Here is a 24147-nt window from a genome sequence, read left to right on the forward strand (position 1 = left end):
CTCAACTGTCTGTGGCTGTGTTACTGGTCTGACTGGTGTGTGGTGACCTGTTGAGTCTCAGCTGTCATCACTGACCTGAGGGGTGCGTGGTGACCTCCCGCTGAGTCTCAGCTGCCAGACTAGACTGCAGTCTTTCAAAAATCTTTCACACCTGAATCCAATCATCCTCTTTTTCCATGCTTTTCCCATTTATAACTTTATTTAAACCAACGTGTTGTTTATTTGAATAAGCTTCTTTAGTACTACACCTTTATAGTCAGATCATGTTTTAGAGTGTTGTGGAAATCCAGATAATTCTCAAATACTTCCTCACAACTAAGTTATGATGATGGTTGAGAAAGATACGCTGTTAAGAGCACTAGCACGTCTACCAAAGGCCCAAGTGAGTTCTTATTAAACCAAATTGTTTCAGAGAGTTAGCTACAGTATAGCACATTTAAGGAGCATGAGACACTGACTGGTCACTGAGTGAAGAGTCACAGAAAGTTAAAGCCCATAGATATTGCAGATGTTGGGCTAAGTTCACTTAGTCAGGAAAAACTGCAGTTGGCTTTTTTATTTGATTTGATTTTTTACTTTTTTTTTTGGAGGCTCATTCATATCAGATAGGCCAAATGTATAACACACAAAAAGAACCCTCTAAACTTATGGACCAGAATAAACAGATCAAATCTGAGGATGTACTGGTTCTTTTGTCGTATGCCAAGGATTTAAGAAGATACATAATGATACATAATGAGAGCGCGCTCAGTATCAATTCCAATTAAGTCCCGTCAATCACACCATCCCCCCCGTCATTAATTATAAAAGTAATATGCATGCACCCTATTTTCAATAGTTGCGACATAATTGCGTGGATCCGTGCGGGGAGAATGCAGGCGGATGTGTGACGGCGAGGTGAAGGGAGCGCTATTTATGGTCCGCGCTCGTATGCGTGCGCGCGGCCGCGCGCGCGGCGGAGCGTGGTCGTTTGAGAGAGGCTTTCAGGCTGAATGGAGCGTGCCTGTATGACAGCATGTGCTGTAATTGGGTATGACACGGGATCAATGCGGACACGTCGGGATGCGGCGATGTCATTTTCCAACCTTGCCTTGAAGCTCGTCTCCGCGGTTACTCAGGTGCCTGTTGCCGTGGAAACCCACATTCTGGAGCCACGTCGCTTTTATTAAGATGCAACGGAGCACCGAGGCTGCTACTCACAGCCTCGCCAGATTTCCCATTAAAAGATACACCATATACAATAATGCTAATTGAAACCTGCCTGTCAACATATGCACCCTCGGGGTGTAAATGTGAGACCACGCGCATTGCTATCAGGCAGCATATTAATGCTGCCGAATAAATTATTACTTCAAAGTCCAAACATAACTTAAACGAGTCAGCTTTTTGGAGTTGCAATTACAGCCCGTGTGCTGTGGCGTGAGACCTCGCGTTGCGACGCAGGGCCGGACGGGCGCGGGAGAGGCTGCACGAGACAGGCTGCACGGGAGAGGCTGCCGTGTGCGGATGCTTTACGGCTCTCTTGACCTACGCGGAGGGCTGTGTGGCTCGCAAACACTCGACATTTTAGCGGCACTGTACTCTGAGTAGGCGCAGCACTTAACGGGCAATTCCCCCGCCGTTAAACCTGCACGAAGAAACGGATCACAGCCAATAAAGTCACTGCAGCAAGAACAGCCAGACGCAGAGAGTAATTAGCACCATAGTGGACAATCAACCCATATGGTTTCTGGGCCCATTAGCGCTCTGTTAGTATCCGTTATATGGCAAAAACGCGTTGCAATAGTGTTATAATTAAGATACAATAGCGTTATGTATATAATAATAATAATAATAATAATAATAATAATAATAATAATAATAATAATAATAATAATAATAAGTTAACTGCAAAAACAGAGGAAAACCTCTAGACGGGAGGGTTAATCGTCGGCACGTCTACTGCGCTATGCTATAAGGTGTAGATGTACGCCCTTCTTAAAGGAGCGCTAACGGGACGTTAAATGCATTTACACAGACGTGCTTAATTCTCACCGGACAGGTCGGATAGAACGAACAAAACGGTTATCTTTGCTGTGCAGTCAGACTCGCTGGCAGGAAGCCCAAATACCTTTCAACGGGCGTTTTCCCGTCATGTCGGAACTCAGAAAGCTTACGTCCCATTCCGAGTGATTTTACACACGGAGACCGTAAGCGAAGGTGTGGGTTTAACCGGCCCGGGTCGAGAGTGTGTGTGCTCTCCGCTGAAGTATCGGCCCTAACCGTCGTGGGCAGCAGACAGCGACGAACACACACACACACACACACACACGTCTTGTTAAGAGAGAAATACCAAGCAGTTTGGACGCCTTTCTAAAGCAGATCTCGGGCACAACAGGGACCGCGAGTGGCAAAATAAAGAGAAGACAAATATAATTCCAATATCTTTCTCAAACAGAAAGGAGTCGCCATGCACTGATAGGGTGGCAATGACCCGGCTGGTGGAACAATCTGTTCACAAAGGACATGTTTATGAAGGCTAGACAACAACAGCAGCGCAATATTCTCACCGGCACCAAAATCAAAAAGGTCAAATTAAAGGTTTGCAACAGGAAAAAAGAAAAGCGTTCTATGGCCAGATGAGACTATGACTAGACCACCAGGGGAAGGATGTTAAGGCTACGGTGTGGGGAGCGCGAAACGTGGGTCCAGCCATGATGTGTGAAGTTTGGTGACAGCGGCGTAATGCTTAGCACAGCCACTGGATATGATAACAGTGCAGAAGGGTGATTAACCACAGCATAGCAGACGATACTAAAAACACTACAAGGTACAACTACGGGGATCAAAATAACATTTAGTCACTGGCTAATGTTTGCCCTATGATTGGCAAATGTACTGTGCCCTTCTGACCAGAACCAAACTGCTTCCTTCTTATTTCTTCATTAGTTTGTATCTACCATATCAGATAGCAAAGACAAATACTCATTCAAAGCTCTGAACCATAAATTGTCTATAAGTGCAACAAGGAGCATCTAACCAGTTAAAACCAGTTTAGTTAAAATTGTCCCAGTACATACGCTAAAACAGGAGGGACTGGACAAATAAATACGTTGTCCCAGATTTGCCGTTTTATGGTATTAGTGCAATGCAGGGGTCACTATAATGAGCAGACACTGTCCATCATTAATCAGTGCTGGCAGGAGCATTGTTGTGCAAAATCAAGATCGTTACTTTTTTCTTTCTAATGATTCATCAAAGGACCCCAGAAGGATCTTCGTCCAGCCCACGGGACTTCACCCCGGCCCCAGCACGAGATCACTCTCCTGGCTTCACCCCGGCCCCAGCACGAGATCTCTCTCCTGGCTTCCAACCAGCGTCATACGCCAGACCGCCCTGTGTGGCTCCTGACTGTGTCACTACCTCGGCGAAGAGACGAATGAAAAGCAATAAAAAATAAATGTAAAAGAAGCAAGCGGGTCCATCTCTAATTACTCCCTTCTTTACACAGACAGAGAGGCTAATAAGAGCGGAGGGGCTGGTGTGGCTTGGTATTTGAAGTTAAATGTCAGCAGTGAGTGAATGTGTGTGTGTATGATGATGAAATATTGGCTGGGTGTGTGTACGTTCCTGTAGAACAGTGTTACCGGTAGAGCGCGCTCATAAACGGCGGCGCGGGCTGGCGCGTCATGTGGTGCTGATATCGCCATCCTGGACCGAGCCGCACGCTCTAGTTTGCCCAAAGGGTTAGTGGCTAGCACGCTGGAAATGTCAAGGCTCCACACTGGGAGAGGCTCGGATTTAGACGGAGGCGGCACTGGGAGGCAGAACACAGGCCACCACTGCCGCGAGGGCGAGGGAGCGAGAGCAGCTTAAGGAGACAGGCAGCTCATACGGAGGTTAATCTGGGCACAGCCACGAGGGATATTATTAGCCCAGATCCACCGAGAGAGCAGTCCTAATAAGCCTCATCTAAAAATGAACTTTCACTATATCAGACAAGTACGCGTAACACACTGGCCAAGGTTCCCGTCCTGTCGCATTTCGGCTGCCGATTGCTGCCGACGTTCAGACAGACGCGTGGAGCAGTGTGAAGAGGATTGAGATGCGCGGCGTGGACATATGCTGGCTCTCTCACTAATGGGCAGCACGTATAGCAGCAGGGCTGTCAGCTCCCACAGCAGTGTGATGGAGCGCCGAGTGTGTTAACCTCTGCCCTCCCCCCCGCTGTTCTGTCCCCTGCTGTCAAAGCTCCTCCACCACGCCGAGGGCCACAGCCTCCGTCGTCCCCGCAGTCCACTGCCCAGAGCCGCTAGTCACTCTCCCGGCTCACGCGGACAGTCGGACAGGGGCAGTCGCGTACGCGGTGTATTAAACAGTGAGAAGAAAGGCCTGCTATCCTGGTGCCTCTCCGAGTGCTGACGGCGTTTGAAATAAGTTGGGGAGAGCGAACAAACACATGCACAAAGTGCAGGGTGGACAGGCGCGCCACACGGCCTCGAGTCTTTAAACACTGTGCCGATTCTGGCAGATGAATGCAAGGCAATGTGCCATTCCTAACACATCTCTCAAATGATGACAGGCCTCTCTCTCACACACACACACACACACACACACACACACACACACACGGCTAGCCATGCTCTATCCTTAACAAGGTCATTGCCAAGTTGGTCTCAGGAGCATGTGGGCCTTATTAAGGCTGACGGAGGGATGTCTACTCTGTGACACACACACAAAGTGTGCAAGGGTGTGATCTCCAAAGCCTCAGTGCATACTTGGGGGTGTGTGTGTGTGTGAGCTGGATAATTGAGGGTTGTGTGTGCGAGATGCTGTCTAACTGTAATTGCCTCCACCCACTCGGGAGCCCCCACCATGTCAAAAGCAATAAATTGTGTGTGTGTGTGTAAAACAGATATGTATCGTGCCAATAGCTGCAGATCAATCAGCTCTTTATCTCCTTTCTTGCCATGTATAGTATCAGTTTATATTTACAAAAACCATCTATATTCAATTGCTAGGCGCATTCTGGGTGATGAAAATTTGAGGACATGGTAGTGGAATTGAGATTAATTGTCTATGACGGTCCTATTTTCACGTTCCATGGACTACAAATTAAGAGACTAAAAACCGGATCAAACTGAACAAGGATAAATGGCTAGTTTAAGAAGCCGGAAAAGTATGGCACGAAGGAAACAGATTTGTAGGCTTGAAGTTTGCTGGAGTCAATACCATTTTGTAGTGTTTATAATGCTTAATTTTACAGCTTTCTAAATAACAGCTCAAACATAACAATTTGGTGACATAATTTACAGCATTAATCATAGTGTGAATTAAGGTTAGAAATTTAGAAATGTTGAACAATTAAAGTACTGAATGTGCTCTAGTGCTTAGTACTGAATTCTCTCTCCTACCCATGCATGCTTTGGCTTGAATTGTTTAGTTGTAGGTACATAGAAAACAAATAATCACACAGACATGTCTATTCCAATCTAGTGTCTTCTGTAAACATTTCCTTCTTAAGCTCAAGTGATCTAATACAGGTTTGGACATCAGTCACTTGTGAGCAATAAATGCTAATGTCTGAAAGCTACAGTACAGGATTGACTTTTAATAGCTGGCTTTCTGTCAAGACCAAAAAACTTTCTTCTTTGAACAATCCAGCGTGGTGGTAGCCTCAGGCCCAGCAGAAACTTGAAGTTATTAAAATATTAAACATCTGAATGCTTAACAGTCTCAGCTGAATATCACAGGGTTTCTTGGGGCCATGGAAGACTCCACACCTCAAACCTCGTGTTCCGTCTCCAGATATATATTATACGCATCAGTTTCAGCTGAAATTCCAGTCACGTCTTACAAAAGACATCAATCACAGCAAGCTTCAGGCAGATGGCTATATATGGGCATATTTAAAGATATAACAGAGTAAATACAACTCTGATAAACAAATGTCCAGAATGTCCTGAGTCTACATTTACAAAATTCAAGCAGTGCATTTTTAAAGCCTGCTGTCGGTCTCAGAACAGGTGAAGGCATTCATTATAGCCCATCAAATGTGGCATATACACAATAAAATGTAAGATTAAATGGTAAGAGAACAGAAGTGAAGGTGAGTAAGGGGTGGCTAAGTGCCCGCACACTGGTGGAGTGGGGGGCTGGAGAGGCAGGACAGCGACACTGTCAACATGGAAGCCTTCTCATCCATGATTCACCAAATGATTCTGTGTGAGAGAGAGAGAGAGAGAGAGAGAGAGAGATACAGAGAGAGAGAGAGAGAGAGAGAGATACAGAGAGAGAGAGAGAGAGAGAGAGAGAGAGAGAGAGAGAGAGAGACAGAGAGAGGGGGGAGGAGAGAGAGAGAGAGATACAGAGAGAGAGAGAGAGGGAGAGAGAGAGAGAGAGAGAGAGAGAGAGAGACAGAGAGAGGGGGGGAGGAGAGAGAGAGAGATACAGAGAGAGAGAGAGAGAGAGAGAGAGAGGGGGGGGAGAGAGAGAGAGAAATACAGAGAGAGAGAGAGAGAGACAGAGAGAGAGAGGGGGGGAGGAGAGAGACAGAGAGAGAGAGACAGAGAGAGAGGGGGGGGAGGAGAGAGAGTGGAAAAGATCTTCTTTTAATCAAATTTAAGATTGAAGCAAACAAAAATTATTCACATGAAAACAGGTTTCATAACATAGTACAAGTGATGATGATTAATCCATGTTTGCATTGATAAAACAGCAGTTAGTTTTAAATTGTTATAAAATTTCAAATTCGACATTTTTTCCAGTTTGGATCTATTCAATCACAAAACACCAGCACTTACTGTTGTATAACTAAATGATTTGGGTATGACTAAATGACTATCATGCTAAATTAAATATTTGACACTGATAATTTCTTTTTCTATAGAAAGAAATAGAAAAACACAAATAAACCAAAGTTGAAACTTGGAAGTTAGCTAATTTGGTAAACATTCTCAAGTTTTCAATATCCTTGTGCTTAGTAAAAATCTGAAAGTTTGATGGCTCACCCACCGGTTACTAGAGCATATTTAATGGGGCTCATGCCCCAGTAAAAGGTTCCTATGCCCCGCTATAATAATGGAAGCCATAATGCTTTATGATTTAACCTGGAGTGTTGAGCAAGACTACACAACACAAACATTAGCACCCCACAAATTCAGTACAGGTACTACGTTTCCCATAATGACCCAGCATCTTTCCAAACGCTTGATTGGTTCTTCAGTCAGAGCCAGTTTCATTCAGTGTGTCTGCTCGCTAAATGGAGCTAGCAGTGGAAACTGACCTACACTGGTGTTTAAAAGCAACTCAGCGACGTAGAAGACAAGATAATGATAATGCATACATTTGACGGCTAGCCACGCAACCTTTTAACTGAACAAAAACACACATTAGACCACTAAAGCAAAGGCATTAGCTGCTTCAGTTAGCCAAGACATTGGTTATGTTAGCAAAAGGGTACTGCTAACTAGAAAACACGCTAGAAAAATGAGAAATATAACCATTAACTTGTTCATTTTGCAAGTTTGTTATCTAGCTAGTATTAACGGATGACGCGGAAAAAACCCCCACATAACTGACATGTAGCTTCATATCTTAAAGGAATTACTTTACATGTACGTGTGACAATATTATTAAAGTGAAATGTAAATTATTACTCAGAAAACGAGCAGGGAAGAGAAGTGAGAAGAGAGGAGGGGGGGGGGGGGCGAAGGAGCACTAGAACAAGAAGGATTCTGCCCCTGGCAAGCACTGGGGCTTGACGGTGCCCTCTTAATTCTGTGTTCCCCGGCAGTACAGGTAGGCCTAGACTAGAAACAATCCCACCTACCAACAAACACCTTTGATGTGGTTACTGTCCAAGGCTTTTACATAAGGGATTTGTTTTTCTTCCTGGACGACTCTTCATCCAGATATACGCGCAAATTCAGGTACAAATTCAGTGGTTAGTGGAGAGTGAGAGAGCTTCAAACAGCACTAAAGCAATCCATCAGTTCACAGGTTCATTCATTTTTCTAAGAAATCCACACATCCAAAGCCACCCTGTGAATCTCCCCCCTCTCCTTATGGGACTGGTCACCAGGCGCTTGGATGCAGCCAGAACGCAGTCACTAAGGCACAGAGCGGAAGCAAAGAAAAGGACCCGTTTGACCTTTTACAGGAGCACACGGAGACGGATTTTAAACAGGTTATACATTCAGGCAAAACCAAATCAACTCAACAGAAGGGAGTGCAACAGAAAATAACAGACTACAAGCGAACAGAGTCGGACAGAACGCGGTTTCTGACATGTAAAGTAAATTTAACGTGAAAGCAGACAAAAGAGCGTCACCAAGAGTGGCTCAGGGAAGGAACCGGGACCATGCATCTCTGGGCTGCATGTGGACGGCCACCGATGCAAGAGAAGGGGGAGGACGTCCTCTCGGAGGGTAATCACCACCCAGTAAAGGTCACAGCTCTTAATTATAGCTATTCACTGGTTGCTATTCGGTCCTGGAGGGGTGAGGACCAGGGAGGACAGATGAACGAAAGAGGGAGGAAGAACAGGAGAAGGGGGTAAAAAAGGAGAAAAATAAGGAGGGTGAAGGCAAATGGAAGGAACAGCTCCCTGTGAGTGCAGAGCTAGACGTAAACAAACGCGGATCTCGCATTTGCGTCAGCCAGAGTAAGGCGGGAGACCCGGGCCAGCGCAGCAGGACACGGGACAGAACCACCGAGGACCTGTGAAAATGAGACCGCTTTTCATATTTCAAAATTATTTTCAAGCCGTAATGACAAATATCCCTACCCTCTTCCGCCTGTGCGCAGAGGTGCATCCACTGGCTGAGAGAGAGAGAGAGAGAGAGAGAGAGAGAGAAAATCTGTTTGATCAAATCCCAGCTGCCACCTGTGGTGTTTGTTGTGCTGCCATAAGGGAAAGCACAGACAGTAGCTGTCACTCTGTTTCAATCAGCCCTTCACATAGTTTACCTCCAAGTGCGCTGAAGTTCTCACCAATTACATGTGAGTGACTCAACAAGATATGGCACCCAAGCTCATATACAGAGGAGGCATGTGTGACCTTCCCCATTATAGTGCGCTGGTACAGCTGTACCAGTAAAGAGAGAATTGGAGGTGAATCAACTGGATAGAGGAAAAACACTGACTCCCATTACTGTACATGGACTGAGCACAATATGAGAGCCTGTCAGTTTGTTGCAGGTCTCTCTCGAGCTAAATTAGCATGAAAGCGGCATAAACTGATGCAAACCGGTGCATTTTGCTTGAGTGAACAGTTCTCCTTCACCCACACGAAAACCCAGCTTGTAAAAGCAGCCAAAGAGGTGTGGTGCTCGCCAAAGAGAGCACGGCGGTCGCCGTGGAGAACCTTTCCGAAGGAGGAGTCTGCGTGCTTCAGGGACGCAATGGTGTCTTAGCGTTTCATTGATCTCAGCCTCATTCGGGCAGGCGAAGCGCGTTCGGAAAAGCTGGCTCACCTGGAGTTCGGAGAGACTCAAATAACAATTACTGTGTTGAGGAGCCTGATGATCGGGCATTGGGGCTCGCTGCTGGAGAAAGGTACGGAGTAACGGTGGGTTATGAGGATAATTGCTGGGGGCCGAGCATCAGTACCTGAGCAACTCGGGGACCATTGAGCCGAGGCAGTGTGGGATATTGACCGGCAGCAAGAGGGTGCAGTGTAAGGTTGGGACAGTGGGAGAGAACGAGGGCAGGGAGACGTCAGGCAGCAGGAAAATCAATGGCTACCACCTTGACACCAACACAACACACATGCATTCATAAGGAAGAATGAGAGAAAGAACTACATGTGGAAAACAAACGGACGGTTTATTGGACAAGGACTGGGCACCATTGGAAAGTACTGCAAAAAAAAGGACACTACAGGAAAACTGTGTTGAAAGTTTTCATTTGGTGGAACATTTTATCTATCTATGCTAACCCCCTCCTCTGAGCTGTTTTTCTTAGGGCAGCAAGAAGCAGCTGGCTGTCATGACTGAACAAACAGCAAGCAGAGGAAAAGAGAATGAAGAGTGATCAGACAGGCCGAAGAAGCAAGGCTGGGAGAGTTCTTTAAAACGAGGACAGCGCGGAGAGGGGCACCAGCACGTGGTCGCGTCTGCCTGGCTCCGACAAAGGGAACGCCCATTTTCCTCGCTTGCGCTCACAGCAGAGTACGCGCACGCAAACGCACACCGCATGGGAGGCTGCGTTTGTAGACAGCGTTCACGGGTGATGCCCAGTACTGTTTCTTCATCAGCCACTCACAATGACCTCCCCAATCACTGTTACTGATATGAAGGCACTTTTGGTTCATTATGCATGCAAGTTTTGTTCATTAGGCATGCAAATTAGTGGCTTAGTGGCTTCCTGGCCAATCATATTACTCCTCTCTTACATTATACTGGTGCATCCCAGTGGCATGGGTTATCCCACGCAGTTGTTAAAAAAGCCTGAGGTCTGTCTGAGGTCTGCATGCTACACAGTCAACACTCATAACAGACTTCTTTCCCTCCACTTTATTAAAGCAACGTACACCTTGCACCTACACTATTATGTACCCATAATTTACCTTGTCTGTTGCCATTGCAAAATCAGTCATCCACCTATTATCTGACAACAGCTAACAATGTTATTCGGCTGGTAGATCATTCTCAACACAAGCATGGCAGCTGGCATTGCACTGCTTTTGGGTACCAGGCACTGTGGTGTCGCTGAAGTTGAGGTGCCACCGCTGAGATTACGGTTGTCTGCCACCCCCAAATATCCAGCCAACAGGTGCAAAGCTTTACACAGGCTGTAGTTCGTACACTGTACACTCAAGTTGTTTCTGATAACGTTACTAGCGATAAGAAATTAGCGAAGTTATAAGCAATATCCCACCACTTGCTGTGGCTGATGGTGATAGCCCATAATTTTATTTCTTCTGTGTTACAAACAACTGCGCTTGTCTGCAGTATAATCCCTGTCCTGTTTGCAGTTCATAACTCAGGATGAAACTACTTACAGGGTCTACTCACGAAATCCGATTTGAAGATTTTCTCAATCACAGTGTTGGAGTGCATTTAATGGGCTGTGTTCCTGGTAGCTATAACCGGAGGGGGGGGTATTGACTCTGGTGAGGCAGCCAGAATGAGAGGAGTCTCACTTTACTTCCAAATAAGAGCAGCAGCACAAAACGAGCAGCATGGAGACGTACCAGCAGAAGATGAAGGGCGCAGTAATGATCCTTAATAATGGGAACATACGATGTAACTCACTGGCATCACACTGCTCTGCTTCGCATCCAGTGCTTTATATTACCACAGTGAACCATGCAGAAATGAGGAAAACACACCAAGGCCATCAAACGTAGTCATGGTAACTCACATATCAGTGGTATTAATACTATAGCAAAATAAATAATAATAAATACATAAGCTCAAACCTACATTTAAAATCAACAAATAATGCTTAATGGACATAATTGGCTGGCTGACAACTGTATAGGTAAGCAACATGCAACATACTAAAATGTTTACATTTATGTCACAGGGAATACACTTGTACCCAGAGTGATTTACATATTTACATTTATGGCATTAGGAAGGCACTCCTATCCAGAGTGATTTACATATTTAAATGTATGGCATTGGGAATGCACTGTTATGCAGAGTGATTTACATATTTAAATTTATGGCATTGGAAATGCATGACTGTTCACGTGGTGATTGGGAATCGAACCTGGTCGACCAGGTGAGCTACATAAGCCAAAGCTAACTTATCCATATCGGCAGTGCTGTAACTACAGCCGAGGAGGCTGTTAAACTACATCTAACCAAACTAAAGAGGTTTTTGAGCCATGTCTAAAAGGACGCCAATTCTAAGGTATTTTAGTGATCTACTTCCAGGTGGTATCAACTGGGATCATCAAGGACATGACAATACATGGCAAACCAAAAAGTTTAATCTACATCAAACCAAAAATGAATTTATATCTACCCAAACCAAAGGGGTCATTACGCTATATCTCACCAAACCAAAAGATTATTAATCTATATCTACCCAAACCAAAGACGTCAATATGCTATACCTAACCAAACCAAAAAGATTACTCTATACCTAATCAAACCAAAGAGATCATTACGCTATATCTACCAAAAACAAAGAGGGTATTAATCTATATCTACCAAAACCAAAGAGATTATAATCTATATCTACCCAAATCCGAAGGTTATTACGCTATATCTGCCCAAACCAAAGAGGTTATTAATCTATATCTACCCAAACTGAAGAGATTATTAATCTATATCTACCCAATCCAAAGAGGTTATTACGATATATCTACCCAAACCAAAGAGGTTATTACGCTATATCTACCCAAAGCAAAGAGGTATCACAATTCATTTTCAGCACGTATTTTGTTTGTGTCTGTGGGTAAAGCAATCACATGATCAAATGACTGCGTTCAGTTTAGACGTGGTGCTCTGGGTTTTTATTACACTTTCCACAAAACTATCAGCACCTCGCCTTGAGACACCTCATTTACATTGAATGCTGAAATTTTGTTGCGCAAACCCTCACACACTGCATGGTGTGCAGGACACGAAACTGCCAAAACGCACGTCCCAAGGTCACGAAGACACCAAAGTGATGCAGAGCTGTCTTAGTGCCTCGATGAAGACAAAACCCAGAGGGAGACCAAGTAGAGAGTTAGCCCCGCTCACAGCAGAAAGATCAATACTGTACTGCAACAACAAAAAAAAGAATAGGGTGTTTGAAACTGTGCATTAGCACAGACTCTCACATTATAACTGATTGCTCTCTTGAGATCCTGAGAACATATGTGACGCGGACTAAACTGAAGACACCTTGTATTAGGGAGGGTTCACACACGCACACACAGACAGACGCACATGCACACACCCACCCCAGGTGCTTTCCTTCCACTGGGTCAGGCAGTCTTTGTGACCTCTTGCCTCTAGATCATGTTCAAAGTGACAGGACACTGAAATGAGAAAAAAAATATATGCATGACCTCTGACCGTTGCGCCTTTCCAAACAAAAAGCTTCCTGTTTAAAATGTATCTTCAAGTCCATCCCTAGGATCTGTTACTCCGGGATCCAAACATGGGCCCTGACGTAAAGGCTTCAAGAGTGTGTCCCTGTCTTTCTATTTAGTTAAACTTTATGACTGCATCACGATTGGTTTCTGTTTTCTTCACAAAACAATACCCTGCCGTCTCCAACAGTGCTGGGTATTGCCAGTAGCTTCACAATACTGCACGGACCACAATACGGGCGTCACAACACAATACGATAAGACGCCTAAAAGTCTGCTATACAATCACATTTTATTAAGCAAGATATTAGCAAAAATACTATTATTGTTATTATTTATTAACAATAATACATTAATCATTTATAACAAAGACTAATAACGCAATTAATTGGGAATGTATAGAAGAAAGAAAAGGTTTCCCAAGCACATTTGCCCGACTGTCAGGTGACAGCGCTTAGCTCTTTCTAGACGAATGTGTTGACTTTTCCTAAAGCCATTCGTTTTTATTTTTTAAGGCGCCTCCTGCTGGAAATTGTAAGTACTGCAGCTAAATTTGTACGTATCCGTTTCACACTGGGTAAAGGATATTAATTAACATTAATACTGATACAACTGTTACTGTATCGATTCGGTAAGCGTGTATTCACAATATATTGCCAAATCGATATAATCTCCAAGTATCCCAGGGAATTTATCCTCAACCAACCTATACACACACACACACATATATATATATATATAGAATTTTTTATTATTTATTTATCACACACACAATCAAATTCTCTTATTGAATTAAAACATTTGAATATGCTGTCCAGTGCCTGTGATTAGCTTCTGTGTTGTTAACAAGTGTGTTCAGCATTGCCTTGTGTTTCATGCTTCAAGAAAAGCTTATATTTGGAGCAATTCTGTGTTTATAGACAACTTTAAAGGAAACAGCACATAAGGAGCAGGTCTATGCTCTTGTGCTGGAACTCTGCTGAATTGGAAATCCTCTTATCAGATAGTTGGCAGGCAATCTGTGCTCACAAGCACACACGTCAACCTCTGATGGAAAGGAGGGATGGAGAGGGGGGAAAAAACCCACAAAAACAAAAACTGTGTGATGGAGGCATTTCCTCTGAACGGAACAGGAACGGCAGAGGTGGCCTCTGAGTGCCCCCCCCCGCGGCCCGGCCGGCCTCCTCCGAAACGCAGCATTAACTGGCAGAAACGTAAAAGGGGACCGTGTTTTCCACGGCTATTATACCAACTGATAACAAGCCCAGAAAAAAAAGCAGGCGGCTTTCAAGCCGCTCTGCGGAAGCGCTTCAAGCCGGCTCCACGGACAGAGCTTCCTCGCACGTTCTATCGAATGAAGGAGGAGGGGCGTTCGGAGGCCAGTTGGAGCGCGAGCCCTGCCTTGTTCGCCCGCCAAATGGGACGACACGCACAGGACGCTCCAGGGCAACAAAGGGCACCCACGGAGGGGACAAAAAAATAAATAAAACAGTGAAGAGACCAAGCGGGGAGCGGGTAGAGCATACGGTGAAAAGGAGGGCACATTCCAGCCTCACACTCCTCTGTGAAACCCATGACAGCTTTTTTTTTTTTTTTTTTTAAATAATAAACTGGGGGGGAGTGGGTGATAGCTTCAGTCCAGGAAGCAGGCTCTGCTTTTAACGGAGTGAACTGTATCATTACCGGGCGTTACCGTTGCTGGTGCAACTACTGAGCTGCCGTGGGAAGGCCGCACGTCGACCACGGTGCGTGTGCTCCAGAGGGGTTGGGTTGTGTCCTCCGCTCTCACAGAGGTGCGTCGCACGTCCGAGCCGAGGCAGAACCTCCGCAACCCGCTCGATACACCGTTTCAAAGAGCCGAGAAAGGTGCTCACAATAGTGAGGGTGGAACTGAAAAGAAGCGAATAGAGGGAAGACTCGAGGAAGGCGTGGACGGAAAGATTACTGGGGGAATTATCAATCCAGAGGCAACAACGCAGCAAAGTGCTTTTCCTTTGATACTTTCTTAGTCGATTCACAACCCGCGAGGACTGGCGCATCTGGTCACCGCGTTTCCACATGCAGCGAGCGGCTCACTGCGGACTGAGCAATTTTCAGCACAGAGCGCCTTTAAAGCAGATCCCGGACACGGGTGTGACGAACAGAGTGGACTTCGAGTGCATTCTTCAAATGAGATCCTGAAAGTTCACTCAACAGGAATGACCACCACAAAAGACTCATTAGAGAGAGAGAGAGAGAGAGAGAGAGAGAGAGAGAGAGAGAGAGAGAGAGAGAGAGAGAGAGAGAGACAGGTTGTGAGGGAGGGTGCAAAATGCTGAAAACTGGTCTCGTGAAGGCCAAGAACAGAGATGTTTGAATAGCCTACTCATCCCAGAAAAAGCACACTGAACGCAGGACATACAGCGGCATTAAATCCTTCCTCCTGAAGCCACGTGCGTCAGTCACCTGCAGACGGCTTTTACGGGGCAATCAAACTCGTGTAGTTAATGCATTTCCACCATGTCTAACTTACCCAACAAGTTAACACATGCGGATATGTAAGCACAGTTCAGTGGTGTGTCCATTTAGCGTGATCAGGAGTGGTAGTCCTGCAGGGTCTGGTACCTCTTTTGCATCCATAAACACTGCAAGACTCCTTCCCTCTTACCAAGGCTTGCGCTGACCCCACCCCCAGCTACCGGGCTGTGCAGTAAAACGTGAAATACCCATCAACCCCATCCAGGGCCTTTTCTCGATGCAAAATGAGTCGCCACCCGAAGCTTTTTGTGCCATTACCACAAACAAGATAATTTTCCTGATGTACTATATTGTGTAAATGTGTTGCTGGAACAATAAGTCTGCTTTAAGCTCGGACCACTTCAGCCAGCCACTTTGAGAAAACTTTTCAAATCTGCGCCGGCAACAAACTCGCCATTATGCTTGATGTTATTTGCCATTGTGAGGGCCATTATTTAAGAGCACAAAAGGGAGGGATGAATGCTGCCTCAAAAGGAAGATAATGGTCTCGCCGTTGATTGGTTTCTTTTAACGCTGACGGCGCATGGATCAATTCACTTTTGAAAGGAGGGCAAGGCTGTTTACAACTGCAAGGCCCGGCAACAATATGAAAATGAAATCAATAACGCCACTGTGCAGCGCCTGCACACAAAAACGCAGACGCGCCTCAGGCCAGGGAGTTCTGCTCGAAGAAGTGTGTGTGAGAGAGAGAAAGAGACAGAGCGATGAGAATGAGCAGAAATGTAGCATTTGACAAGCAAATAAGAAAATAAGCTTTGGCCTACTGGGTAAAACGTCCAGCTTTATTGCAGAAACGCTTCAAAAAAGCTTTTTTCACCCTCCAGGTCATTAACACCGTGCTTATTACTGGGATCTTCAGTTCACTAAAATAATGGTGCAAGACATCTGTGCTGAGCTGTGGCACCAGCCGGCTGTAGACGAACTCCGCGTCTACGCCCTGCTCGGGAGCAGACACGCGAGCGCCGGTTCCGTGCTGCCGCCCGGGTCCGTCACAGGCACGTTCGCTGGGGCCCCGAGACTTGGAGGATTTACATTAGAATAAGTGGAATGACTCGAGCCTGCTGCCACGCTTCGCTGACCCCTGGCAGAGCCGTAGCCGCTGATTAAAAAGTTCTTCACGTGGGAGCTAACAAGGGCTCTGGTGGAGGGAGGTCCAGGGAGAGCGTCTCCTCAAAGGGCAGCTTTTGCTCGGGAAACGAAGGACAACCCTCTGACATCTTCACCGTGGGCCTCACAGAGGCGGCACTAAGGATGAATGCGAGCATTCAAACATGGATTCAAAACGTCAGGAAAACGTACCCGAATGCCGGGGAAATGGCTTTCAAATTGCACAAGAGTGGTGATGGAATTGGTGCGTTGGGTCAATGCCCTGGCAAAAAAAATAAATAAATAAAAAAATTTGCACCTACCTCCACGCGTCTCTTAACACGCTCCAAACGCAGCTGGATCCGACGAGAACTCCGGCTGTTTTAGACACGTGACGGCAGTGTTTGAAAGCTGCGTTGTGAGGATGGACGTCCCCCCATGCCACAGCAGCAGGAGAGTTTAAAAACCGTAAGTAAAGTGCGTGTAGGCACGGCTGAAACATCTCACTGAAGGCCACGCTGCTCACACTCTCTAAAAGATTATTTAATTCCGCTAACGACTGCACACGTTTATTTCAAGAGGCTTACAAGATCACCAAAGGCTTCATCGGGTCCAAACGAGCAAGGACGCACGGCAGTCTCTCGCTCAGGAGCAATTCTCACAACAAGTGAGTTTTAATGGAACGAAACGCGGCATTTTTTAGTGTTCATTTGGCAGCCCTTACAGATACAGATAAGTTGGGATGAGCAGCGATTAAAAGGCTCCTCTGGGATTCTGACTCGGATTTTAACCTTGTTTTAATTAGGTGCGGGCGCGGTCCATGGGCTGCGTGGTCCGTATTCTCCCTCTTGGTTGTTCCACAGCCGGACCGCTCATCAAATCCTTGTTACCATGCAACAGTTGTACGACAAAATGCATCGTCCTCTGCGGACCGAGTGCCGGAATGACAGCAGACCGAGGGCAGTATCCTCTGACCCCGCTTAGCTGATCTGCGTCCACCTCCTCGTGGAACTGATGGTTGGACCCATTTACTGTTTTGCTTTACCTCCGGGTAAGCACCAATGGGGGGGGGGGGGGGGGGTAATTTTGAACATGGCCCACCGTGAGGACGACACCCGCACACAGCAGGTCGGTCTCCTGGGAGCGTGAGCAAGCGCGCAGCGCGCCTGTCAGGCTGTCTCTCTCCATCCAATAAATGCGAGCAGTCTCCCAGTCTCCTGGCCTCATTAAGACAGCAGCCGCCGGACTTGTGCAGCCAGGTGGATCCAGGCTTAATACGCTTGGTAATCTGGCGCAGTGTAGACAGACAGACAGAGAGACAGACAGACAGCAGAGCACAGGGCTGAAGCGGGGGGGGGGGGGGGGGGTTTCGAGAGGAGGGCAGGAAGGGCAGAAAGAAGCAGCCAGCGCGTGGGCGCACGCACAGGCGTGGGTGTGCGGGATACCGAGTTTTCTGTTGACAAGCGCGAGGCAGACACCAACAAGGACAGAGCAGATATAAAAACCACAATGAAAGTGGCTAAATGGATGCCAATAAATTGAAGGGATTACTTAACCACTGTATGTAGCTGGGGAGAGAGAGAGAGAGAGAGAGCGACTCTCCATACTGGTCCATTAATCGCAAAAGATGCGCATGCAAGCATGCACAGACACAGAGCAGTATTGCTATTTTACTCTCAGTACTAGAGTACTACGGACCCAGAGACACACAGCAGTATTGCCATTTTACTCTCAGTACTAGGGTTACTGTAACTTTCAAAAATTACAATATTTGATGGATATGATTACATGATCTGACCACTACTGCAAAAAAATAAAATAAATAAAAAAAGACACCACGACTTTTCTGATCATGTCCTGAATATGGTCAGTTATTTCTAGGGCAATGAACAACAGCATGGCTAATTAAAGACATGGTGCCTCCGAGCACAGTGAAGCTGTCTACATTCTTGCCCTGTTCTTGGGAGATAGCGAGCCTAAATCCCAACACCACCAGGAATCCAAGGGAGCATAATTGGGCCTCTTAACTGGATATTCCTCTCTCTCCTCTAATTAGTCTTAACCAATCACAGCCTTCTGTCATATAAACTTAATTGGGCAGTAAGACTCTCTTCCAAGCATGCACCCATTATGGCGTATTAAGCTGCAGGGAGATTAGCTTAAGGATATGCGATCCATGCTCCTCCAAGGTGGCTTCCTGAAGATTTTCCACCCTTTCTTTATCCGCAAGTCAGGTGCGATGTCATCGCAGCCAGTCAACTGGATTAATTGCTCGGTGATTAAAAAAAAAAAAAAAAAAAAAAAAAAAAAACCCGAAGGAGGGCAAATGACTGCGCAACTAGTTGCGCTTTCAAAAGCAAACCTGACGTAATAAGCCGATTGCTCATTACGTTGTTAAATTCATCTATTTGTGTGTTAATTGCCTTTATTTTAACTCTTGATTCATTGTTCATTTTCGTAAACTGAATAAAAACAGTTCTGCTCTGATGGCATTTTTACACGTAGCTATACCGTTTTGCACTTGCATGGTATCTGTTCCAAATTATCAAGCTGTGGAAAAAATATTTTAATACCATTATAGTGTGCATGTCATATATAAAATATCTGCATACCGAGCAGGCTGCCGACACCCTATACTGTGTGTATAAAACACAGGAAGAGTCGGCAGTTGGCATCGGATTCATTAGATGGTACTGCACGGACTCTAGCCCGGGTGGCAGCCTGGCGCGTATCAGAGGGCAAGTCTTCAGCCTGTTAGACCCAAGCTTCCTGCACTGCAGTGGAGACCAACCTGCACTGCATCGATAATGAGGTCTTTCTGTTTGCTCAGTGTCCGCTGAATCACGCCGCATTCACACCCCTGTGCGGCATCTGGAACGCCGAAAGCCCTTCTCCCCTCCTGGATGACCCGCTCGCTGAAAGAGTCATCGTGGTTACAAAAGGACCCCCTCCTTCCCCAATGGGGACAGAGGCTAGGAGACGTGGTCGCCCCTGGAAGGGACCGTGCTAGCAGCTAGAGATGCCGCGGTGGCGCCGTTTCTAAAAAGTTATCATCGACGTCTGGAAAGTTGCGGCATCTTCCCCCCCAACATCAGTCCGGCGCCGGACATGCTACACCGACTAGCGTGTTCTCATCTTCCTTTCCTTCCACTTCCCAGAACTCCACGTTCATCCCCTCCAACTCTGTCCCCTTGCTTTGGCGTCTAAACACGAAGTCGCCTCACCAGGAAAGTCGCTGCACGTCCGGCCTGGAGCCATTATCCCTCCCAAGGCAGCAGGGGAGCCCCGAGACACGGCCCAATCTAGTCTCATACCGCCTGCCACCATCTCTCAGCCAATCACATGCTTTCTCCTCCCTCCATCTCTCTCTCCCTCTTCCCCTCTTGCCCACTGTTTGTCTGTTCCTCCCTCTCACTATTCCTCTCATTGCCATCAGCGACCACCACCCCTGTCAAGGATCCAGGGCGTGCAGAAACCTCCGTGGATGAGGGCAGGTCGACAGTGAGACAGCTCCCTTCTAATAAGGGTTCCTACTCCTTCTCTGTGCTGTCGGTAAACTGTTAAGCTGATCCGGGCGTGCACTCGGTTGCCGTGGCAAATGGGCGAAAGTCATGCGCACCCATGTGCTTCCTCGTCGGGACGTAATTACCCAGACATGAGATCCACCAGCAGCCGGGATCAATAAGCTGGCCCGTAAATAACTAACAGATACATATCCAGGTCTTTCTTCCAGCTGTTTAACACAGCAAAATCAAATTTAAAAACCCTGATTCAGTGATCGTAATTTACTAGCAGTGCGTCCCGGTATTTCCTTTCGAGTTAATGGTGAGTGCGGTGGCAAAACCGGTTTGAATTAGCGCTCAGAGCCTGCTAGATTGGAAAGGATGCGCCAGGTGGCTGTCAGGAGATCAGCACGGTGTTGGCTCCGGCGCCAGCAGGAAGTCCGTGGTGTCCCGGAGCAGGCTCGAGTACAGCGGTGTGCCGCCGTGCGGATGAGCCTCCATTAGCAGAGCCGAGCGCCATCGATTTTGCGCTCAAGGGCCAAGTGGGCCCCGTTTGTCGGGGTGGCAAACAGAACTGTGCCGTGGGGCAGGTGCAGCAGGGAAAGGGGTGCGGCAGACAAGCTTCCGAGCCACTGCCAGGGAAAAGCTGTGCTCGGAGATGCCCTCGGCTAGATCCAGTGGGCTTTCAGACACACACGGTGCATACAGAGGAAAGGGGGGAAGGGAGAGAGAGAGAGAGAGTGCAGTATTATGTCAGTGAGCCAGTGCCCTTGAGCTCCACACTGAACCTGATGGAGTGCATCCACTATTCTGGCGTTGCCTGGCTACAAGGTGCTGCACTATGCTCGCGCACAGGGAGATTTAGAGCAAACAAAGGGACAGCTTTCGTAAAGGAGTTTTCCTGCACTACAGAAAAGGCTCTGACCTTTAAGAGCTAAGAAACTTCTTTTTCTGTTTGGTTTTTCCCTCTCCACTGGCGTCGTGTGGGACCAAAAGGGGAGCATTATCCCCGGTGACGGCACACGGCGGGGCCCCTTACCTGCTTGGCTGCGTTGACGCACCGCATGTAGTCTCTGGCCAGGTCGGAGCAGCGCAGCGTCTGCTCCCGGTTCTCCCTGTAGCAGCGCAGGACGCGGGACTGCAGGTCCGCACACACCGGCTCCGTCCCGCGCACCCTGTCGGGGGTCATGGACAGGCTGTAGGTCAGTGGAGAGGAGGCTTTCGGAGGCCGAAAGGAAGCAGCAAAGCGTTACGTGTCTGGGACGGTGACAGTGGGGCCCTGTCAGGGCACCAGGGTTTCTTCATCGGTTTGCAGAAGCTCTAAGAAGAGTGACTCCCAGCTCACTTAATTGCTGGAACAATGCAAACGCACAGTCAGGATACATGTGGTGGTGCACTTGTACAGAAATCACGTTAAAACACAGCCCATAACCTGGAAAGAAAAAGGCAACACATTGCCTTCAGCGCACAAACACTTTCTTTTTCTCATGAGGAGCCATTCTTTCTTTCTCATTTTTTCCTCCTTCTCATGCTCTTTCTCTGCTTTAACAGAATGAATGAATGTTGGTTAAAGTGAATAACCGGCAGAGCAGAGATTCATTAATATTACTGGTGACAAGTGGCAGTAGCTCACACAACTATGATAAATGACCCAGTCATGGGGGAGGTTTGGTCTGGAAACATGGCAGCTTCTCTGTGGATCTGTGGCTGTGTACAGTGAACTCTGTAACTGGAGGAGCGCCGTGTGCACGGTGAGCCCTGTAACTGGAGGAGCGCCGTGTGCACGGTGAGCCCTGTAACTGGAGGAGCGCCGTGTGCACGGTGAGCCCTGTAACTGGAGGAGCGCCGTGTGCACGGTGAACCCTGTAACTGGAGGAGCGCCGTGTGCACGGTGAACCCTGTAACTGGAGGAGCGCCGTGTGCACGGTGAACCCTGTAACTGGAGGAGCGCCGTGTGCACGGTGAACCCGGTAACTGGAGGAGCGTCGTGTGCACGGTGAACCCGGTAACTGGAGGAGCGTCGTGTGCACGGTGAACCCTGTAACTGGAGGAGCTCCGTGTGCACGGTGAACCCTGTAACTGGAGGAGCGCCGTGTGCACGGTGAACCCTGTAACTGGAGGAGCGCCTTGTGCACGGTGAAGCCTGTAACTGGAGGAGCGCCTTGTGCACGGTGAAGCCTGTAACTGGAGGAGCGCCTTGTGCACGGTGAAGCCTGTAACTGGAGGAGCGCCTTGTGCACGGTGAAGCCTGTAACTGGAGGAGCGCCTTGTGCACGGTGAAGCCTGTAACTGGAGGAGCGCCTTGTGCACGGTGAAGCCTGTAACTGGAGGAGCGCCTTGTGCACGGTGAAGCCTGTAACTGGAGGAGCGCCTTGTGCACGGTGAAGCCTGTAACTGGAGGAGCGCCTTGTGCACGGTGAAGCCTGTAACTGGAGGAGCACCGTGTGTATGATGAGCCCTGTAACTGGAGGCGCGCCGTGTGTATGATGAGCCCTGTAACTGGAGGCGCGCCGTGTGTACGGTGAGCCCTGTAACTGGAGTAGCACAGAAAACTAAACTACAAAAAAAAAGTAATTTGATTGAGGCTTTGCACAATTCTAGAAATATGTGGTGAAGACCCAGGTTTACGTTGTTGTGACAGGGAGGGTCTGTAAAGCTCAGAACTGACTGCCATCCCAATGATTGAAACAAGTGACTTCAAATTACCCCTTTAAAGAATCTGCTACTCCTAAAGGTTCACTGGCTGAGTGCTCTCAGCCAGTTCATCAATAAGAGTGGGTTAGGGTCAAAGTTGAGGTGCAGACCTACCACCAGCCACCTACTATATATGGAAGACATCAAACTGTATGCCAAGAGAAAAATGGAAATTGACTCACTGATCCACCTAACAGCATCTACAGCAAAGACATTGCAATTTGAAGAATTTAGCTGATGCTTTTATCCAAAGCAACTTACAATTGTGACTGCATACAACTTGAGCAATTGAGGGTTAAGGGTCTTGCTCAGGGGCCCAATAGTGGGAAATTGGTGGTGGTGGGGCTTGAACCAGCAACCTTCTGATGACTAGTCGAGCACCTTAGCCACTGAAACAAGATCTGGACATATAGCTGAGACAGGTCTATATAACTGACCTGGAGGACAGCTACAAAAACATGAGGCGTCTTCAAATCACATGAGAACATGAGGCAGAGACCAGAGGAACAGCAATATCCACAGGGTACGGTGAGTTCTCATGATACATGAATAAGATCAAAGTCTTCAAAGTCATATACCTGCCAGTCATCAGAAACCCAACATGCACATAAACAAATATAGCAACAAGCAGAAACCCCCAGGGTTCAGGCATCATCAGGCAAGTAGTGCAAGTCTTACTGTAATATAGCACAACATTCCAGTAATTATTACAATCAGACTGAATATGACTTCAACAAGTTATTATGAACAAATATGTGAAGTTTGGTGGAAAGTGAGCCAATGGTTGTCAATTTTTTATGGTTTGATGAACATATGAATAAATATGGCTGATAACGTGCAATTTAGAAACAGACATGCAATTAAAAATGTTTTGCATTGTGACACCATTTGTGTTTGTACATTTTTTTTTTAAACAAGATTTTAGCTTTGGCTCATTTTGACCTCAGTAACCACAGTAGCACCCTCCAGAGGCCAATTCACACCACAAAACGTATGGAAGTGCTGAACTGTCATAGCATATACGCTATACTAAAAGTTTGAGATTTATTTAAAAAAAAAACCATTTACTTACTTAGAGACTTGAGATCAAGATCAATTTGTGGTAATTCAGGTAAACATCTAGGACTGGTTCGATTTTTTTTTTTTTTTAATAAACACTGCGGTGGACAAAGCCCTTACAGAGCCTGTGCCATTAACGTATGTTTCCTATTAAACGAACAATCCCAATGAGTAGGACAGTTTCTTGGACAATATAGCGCCACCTAGCGATGCAAGTGCGCCCAAATATTAGGCACGTGGTTTTGAACGTTACGGCTGATCCGTGTATTG

At 46.9% G+C, this 24147-nt stretch overlaps 1 protein-coding gene across 7 annotated transcripts in view; it reads right to left on the bottom strand.

Annotated features, from left to right (window-relative positions):
* Window positions 1-5194: 5194 nt before the first annotated feature.
* chchd6a (coiled-coil-helix-coiled-coil-helix domain containing 6a) overlaps window positions 5195-24147 on the bottom strand; it is a 45608-nt gene continuing 26655 nt past the window's right edge. For 2 of the 7 annotated variants that reach the window (XR_014119026.1, XM_081704107.1), the window contains 3 exons: window positions 21164-21299; window positions 12887-12964; window positions 5195-6200 (listed from right to left, as the gene is read on the bottom strand). Coding sequence is in view for 6 of the 7 variants with exons in the window: in XM_081704107.1 (XP_081560233.1) it covers window positions 6160-6200; window positions 12887-12964; window positions 21164-21299 (255 nt within the window). In the remaining variant the exon portion in view is untranslated. Of the gene's footprint in view, window positions 6201-12886; window positions 12965-18913; window positions 20807-21163; window positions 21300-24147 lie in introns of those variants that run through there. The other 5 variants (XM_081704108.1, XM_027008489.3, XM_081704106.1 and 2 more) reach the window with 4 other exon arrangements.

Source organism: Electrophorus electricus, chromosome 21, assembly GCF_041902795.1.
Source record: "Electrophorus electricus isolate QZ-2024a chromosome 21, ASM4190279v1, whole genome shotgun sequence".
NCBI lineage: Eukaryota > Metazoa > Chordata > Actinopteri > Gymnotiformes > Gymnotidae > Electrophorus > Electrophorus electricus.